Source organism: Meleagris gallopavo, chromosome 10 (genome assembly GCF_000146605.3).
Source record: "Meleagris gallopavo isolate NT-WF06-2002-E0010 breed Aviagen turkey brand Nicholas breeding stock chromosome 10, Turkey_5.1, whole genome shotgun sequence".
In the NCBI taxonomy this organism is placed as follows: Eukaryota; Metazoa; Chordata; class Aves; order Galliformes; family Phasianidae; genus Meleagris; species Meleagris gallopavo.
The window spans coordinates 15,513,832-15,520,320 of record NC_015020.2 but is presented as its reverse complement, the minus strand read 5'-3'; the positions used below and the strand labels follow the sequence as shown (position 1 = coordinate 15,520,320).

The 6,489-nt window shown below is 36.8% G+C and overlaps 1 protein-coding gene across 1 annotated transcript in view; it reads right to left on the bottom strand.

The window, feature by feature from the left end:
* Positions 1-330: 330 nt before the first annotated feature.
* ZNHIT6 (zinc finger HIT-type containing 6) overlaps positions 331-6,489 on the bottom strand; it is a 27,924-nt gene continuing 21,765 nt past the window's right edge. The window contains exons 9-10 of the mRNA XM_010715994.2: positions 4,703-4,827; positions 331-845 (exon numbers count right to left, since the gene is read on the bottom strand). Of these exons, the coding sequence (XP_010714296.1) occupies positions 760-845; positions 4,703-4,827 (211 nt within the window). The 3' untranslated portion in view covers positions 331-759. The remainder of the gene's footprint in view (positions 846-4,702; positions 4,828-6,489) is intronic.

Below are 6,489 nucleotides of genomic sequence, written 5' to 3'. Positions count from 1 at the left end.
GGCTTCAGTAGGTAAAGTAATTTCCAGATGCAAAACATCAGCACTTATGAGAAGTCCAGCGCATCAGCACTAACAGCACTCCATGTACTCCTATTTTATTTTTAAACTGAGGCTAATTTAGAAGATGAAGCATGCTACCCCCCAAAAAAAGTGCAACTTGCTCTCTCTCCTTAACACGAGACAGGATGCAACCAAGCCTAGAAAAAAAAAAAAAAACTAACTACTGCATGAGGCATCCAAAACATCGCCACAGAAGACTGAAGTCCAAATTGAAGTAAGATCACATGCAGCAGCTCTACATGATGAAGAAATACTCCAGAAGAAAGTTGATCCACTGAAACATGAGATTTTATCAGTAAGTTGAAGTACTGTGATCAAATCCACAGATAAACACAAATATGCGGTATTTACACTTTTAGAAAACTGACATTGAGGTGTTATGATAAAAGGAAAAAATACATATTGTTGAAACCAACTTGGAAACTTTACATTTGGGCTACTGATTCAACAGAGATACATGGACAAAGGGTGCTACGCAGTAAAATCAGCAGATTTTTCTGGAACCAGCCGCTCTCAATCTCTTTATTTACATACCTAAATATGCATACTAAATCCAAAGTCAGGGAGGCAGTTTGGAAGTGCTGCCTTAAGTGAAGCAAACCAAACTGAACCTCAGAGAAATCAGTTGTGCAAAAAAAAAGATTTAATTAAATAAGGAAATATAAAAGGCTCATCCCACCCTCTTCTCTCATAGAACCATCATGAACTCTCCCGAATTTCTCCTTCTTCCTCAGAAGAAAGGGATGAACTTCCACTGCTCGAGTTCTCTGCAGATTCACTGGCCTCTGAGGGTATAGGACACAAAACAAACAAACAAACCATTAAGCCATTAGTTCCAGCAATTTCTTTTTCCAGTTTGCTCACACAGAAGCAGTGTTTTCATTATTTCTTTTCCTTCTAATCACAGTTTCCTCAAGGATAGTTATTTCATAACACATAACCATCTCAATAGAGGATACAGCCCTGCAAAGGGCCTTGTTACTGAAGGAAACGTTAGGGATTCTTTTAGGTTTTAAATCTCGGTCTCTCAGTCAAGCAGCTGAGTAGAATATTCATCCCATTCAAAATTTTTCATCTACTGAGTTCAAATTGTTCTCTTGATTTGTTTTAAATGTTGTTTTTGGGGTTGCTACATAAATGTATTACAACTGTAATGAATTATAAATCATTAGCAGTTTTGTTAGGGTTTCAGTTAAGATGGGAAACTACTGAGAAATTCTAAATGGATAGTTAAGATGAGGCACATATGTGCTCCTTCCTCATATTCCAGCATCCCAAAGATGGTGTCAAGCTGCATGAATCCATGAGCTAAGGCTGATGAGGTTAAAGCTGCACAGTAACTCGTGCTTTAGGACAGGCTGCTGCATTCTGTTGAGACCACATCATGAAGCACTCATTTTCCAAACTGGTCTTAAGTCATGCATCCTGAGAACCCTTCCTTAATGAGCATGATTCCTGTCACCTCACGGTGAGGTCACCAAATGCCACTGGTTGGTGGCACTCAAGCAGCACAAAAATAAACTACAGCCAAGTAGGCATGCGATTCATATGCTGCTCTCATTGATATTTTCAGCATTTGATCCAAATAGGAATTCAAAGACATTTTTGAGCATTTAATGTCAGAGGCTTCATAAGGAAACATTACCCAAAGGGAAATGATGAAACACTGTTATTGTCTTGTCAGGATCGGTTTTACATCTGGCAAACATGGATAATACAAAGGACACAGCATGCACCTGTACAGTTTCAATGGAATTTGTACAAGAAAATAGAAGCATTTCACCCAGAAACATCAGAGGTCACATTTTGTCTACATTAAATCTAGTGTATAATCAATTAACATTTATATGTACGGAGTAATGCACAAAGTAAGGATTGTTTTTGTCCCTAAATCCTGTGAAAACTTCTATAATCCCCTACTATCTTCAGCCATGACTGACCTTGTATGCTGAAATCAGAGCACCTGTATTTTTTGCAATGAGCAATTCAAGCATCAATACACTGCATGGAAGAATGGCAATCTCCTGCCTCGCAAAGAACCTCGACAGACAAATCTTCACTTTGGTTTAGCCTGTTATTATAAGTTTTATTTAATACATATATAGATTGTCTGCACTCAAAAAGAGCATGTTTTTTTTATTTTGATAGCACTGCCTAAGAATGCCCAGTCTCTGCCATCGTAAAACTCTTGGCAGTTTACTCAGTATAAAATTTGAACTCTAGGTTTAAATTATCTGTAAAAACAGCAGATAAAGCAACCGAGTGTTGCCATGTTTTCCTTTATTCTGTAAGGGGTCTTAACACAAAACACGAGTTTGATTATGGTGACACACTTCTACAGAAGTGATTTTCTTGTCTAAAAATAACAGTGACATAAAGCCCCCTCCCACTCTGATGTTCTGAACATCCTGAAAGAATCTGGAGGACTGGAAACTGGAGAATTCAATACCAGAAAAGAAAGTGCTTGTCTGCAATACTCTCTGTGCTATATGCCTAAATACACAGCCAAGCCAGAGCAATGACAGTGTAAAATGCTTAGCTTCCATGTATAGGATCCTAAGAAACATTAAAGGGAAGAGGGAAAACTTACAAACACATACAAAACATCTTTAATATTCCTAAGTTAAAGACCTCACTAAAACATACAATTTGCAATGTTCTGCAGGTCACTATTCACTTCTATTCCAATTCATCGTTACTACTTGACCAGAAGTATCAGGAATATAATTGTTTTGCCAAGGCAACTTTCAAATGTAACATTTCTGTTGGCCCAATAGAAAAGTAACATCCTCCACAAGTCATACTCTAAAGCTTTATGAAGACAAAAATCGAAAAAAAAAGAAAAAGAAAAAAAAAGCAGAAAAAAAGATTGGAAAGACAGAGGTTTTTTTTGTTTGTTTTTCTTTTTTTTTTTTAAGATTATATAATCCTGTTGAGATACTTGCATTTTTAACATCCAGAAATGGTACTTTTGGAAAGCAAAATATTACAGCAAATATTTGATATGGGATGAAATGAGTGTGATATGACAAAAGTTGTGAAAAATCTTGTTATTTTTGCTATTAGCTATCATGTCTTCCTAACACAACCTTAACACCTCAACATGCACTTGACTGTGATAGAATTTACAGAAACAGTTACTAAAGCAAAATAAGAAAATTAATGCTTCCCAAAACCTACAATAGTTGCCAACATTCCCTGAATACCAGCTTTGGGGATGAGAGCTAAGTAAGGATCCCTGCAGCAGGAGACGGTCACTGTCTGGAAGATGCATCCTTGCACTGCACTGGGTCAAAGAGCTATCTGCATTTCCCTGCTATCAGCTCACTTCCCTCACCCTTCTGCTCCACGTTGATACAGAACCTTAGTCACTGCAGCAGCATGACCTCAAAATACAGTCACTCATTCAGCACTTCTTGGTGTCTGTGCCCTTACACACACAACCCCTCTGCCAGCTCCAGAGGTGATAATGACAACCACACAGGTCAGTTTGAGTTTGAGTCAATCAGTTCTAATTCCCTCCTGATATCTAAATCACAGGCATAGGGCTATCTTTTGGTAGCAAGGGACCTAGACCTAGAAACAATGGATAAACCAAGGTACCTAGTTTCTGTGTACAGTAGTAAAGCCACATGCAATCCTAGGATGAACATCAGCAGATCAAGCTGCTTAGACAAGACTCCTGCCTCATTCCTTGGCATGCTGTCTCACTCTCTCCTGCAGTTCACAGCACAAGAAATGTCCACGTGCAGTTTCTTGCACAGCAGATCTCGCCAACAGATCACTCAGTGAAATCTAGCCAGAACTGTGAAGATCCATGGACATTTGATACCATGGTACGATATCATTAGTCTCAGATTTATTCAGTCTCATTATACAGATACAGATCTGTGATTCAGTTGCTGCAGGGAAACAGTAATAGCCAACTCGTTTTGAAGCTTTTCCTATAGGGTGACCCGTCACTGAAAAGTATGCGATTGGATGGCAAAGTTGGGGACTAAAAGTAGAGACATGGACTCAGGGATAAATATGAAAATGAACTTCAAAACTAAAATACAAATTTCTGCTAGACCTGGACTGCCCATTAAGTTAATTTCAAGATCAAAGCTTTTCCTCAACTAAATACTTCATAAAATAACAGTGCTTTATCCTACCCAAGAAAGCTGCTTTGCCATTACCATTTTAATAACTGTACTATAACTGAGGACTATATGTCCAATTTTAGGAGTTACACTGGGAAATCAGGATGATTCCCTTTTCTGGAGTAGACTGACTTACAACTAATCTTCCCCTGACAGCTCAACGTTTTAGAAACAAACAACTCTGCTGAAATGCTATGTACAAAATTTAGCACAAGCCTGCATTACCTTAGTGGCTAAAATTATACAAAAATGGATGAAGCACCAGTAAACAAACTTAGGACAAACACATACAATACTGCTTACTGATGCAAGCCATCAACTTTAACATTTACAACAGAACATTTATAGCAGCTTTTTTATAGCAATCTTTTAGATTCCGAGGGAAATAAATAGAAGACGTACAGTACATTCCTGGCATTAATAATGGGTGTATCCTTGATTATTGTTTATTCAACTAAAATATCTAAGTATAGCATAACAGGAAATAAATATATGCTTACCTTGGCCAAGAACCACCATGTCATTCTTCAATTTTTTCAAGACCACAAATAACGTTGGATACTCAATTATTACTTTGTTTTTCAAATTTTCTAGGAGGCTTCTACTGGCATCCAGTTCATTGTACCTTAAAAATAACAGGAAAGTTTATTTTGGATTTTAATACTACCAAGAACATAATGTACACTTTCTAAAAAAAAGAAAAAGAAAAAAGTTTTTTGGCACTTCAAAGGATTTTCAGATGGTATCATGCTCAGAAGAACTATCTTATGATTCAAATTACATATTTGGGCTTATTATCCAACCACATTCATTTTATTTTTAAACCCTTCTAACACCTAAGTCTAAAGCAAGAGGAAAACTGAATTCAAATTGTTTTATAGGCAAAGATATTTTCAGAGTTCTTAATGAATATCTTGACCAAAATCAGATTCTAAACTGAAACTAAGACTTACTGTTCTACTTGTTTTCCCTCTCAGTTACTCTTAGAAAATGTTTAATACACGTGTGCGCTTCTCCTTTTTCATGCTTACTGGCTTTTTAACACTACAGGTTTAATTTATATGGTTAATATATCCTATGACATTTGCTTATGAATTATCATTTAAGTATTGGAAAGACAAAATAAAAAGCATACATGGTCTACCATTAAAGGAAAGGAACACCAGAAGAGCTCTGTTTTAGTAGAAGTAAGGCTTGCTTACCCAGGTAAGACAGCAATGACTGCCACTGGAGCAGTCACTTCCAGCAGATGGTACAAAACCTCTGCTTGCAGCAGCAGCTGCAGGAAACCCCAGCAAAGAGCTGTCATCTATGTGTGCTACAAGAGGCACATGACTCAGTTGTGCAGCCCTGACCCACAGAAGAGCTCTTCTGAAGGGTGAAGCCAGATTTAAATGGCCATATTAGTAAACACAGTAAAAACTAAACTGAACACCTTCTCAACAATTACATCCTAGAAATGTAATATTCTCTCTCATCTCTGTAAGAGGAAACCTGCATGTGGAATCTTGGGAAAAGCAAGGGCTATTTCAAAACCCTCTTTACAACAGAAACCCTGTTTCTTTCACTTGATGCAACTGCAGCATCCAACAAATGTTCTGACATTACACTACAATCTGAGTTATGCAATTCTTTCCGTAATCAGGATTATTCAATTACTATTAAGCTACTATATCACTTAAAACCAAAGGAAGTTCCGAACCAAAACACACCGTAGGCAATAAATTTCACATAGTTGCTCTACCTTCTTTCATCACTTATATATTATGCAGTTGGGCTTTCTTTTGTCATTCTACCCCCAAAACAAAACAAACAAATTAAAAAGTCAATAAAAAATCTCATAAAAAACAAACAAATAAAAACCACTGGATAGGTGAAGGGAATGTATCCTTCATGATTTTCAGTAATGTGTAATTAAGACCTGTACATCAGAGGAATCAGTAGACAAGATTACTGAAGGCAAAACAGGATTTTAGTTCTTTGGATTTCAGAGAAACATAGTTTGAACAAAAACTATTTCTCTCTCATATTCAACTTCAAATCATCATGAAAATACTTGGTTTCATGTTTCTCTCAACCCAAAGTAATTATGACCTGTTCTTAGAGAAACCCTTTAAAAGGGATAACAGTATACTGCATTTCTTACTGAATGAATATATCCATAACTTGTGGATTTGAAAAAAAAATATTTACTGCTTTATTTACAGTACTCTAAATGCAAAGTATGGCAATACCTTTCCTTTGGCAAGAACTTCAACACATTCTTTTCTGATTAAGCAAACGTTTA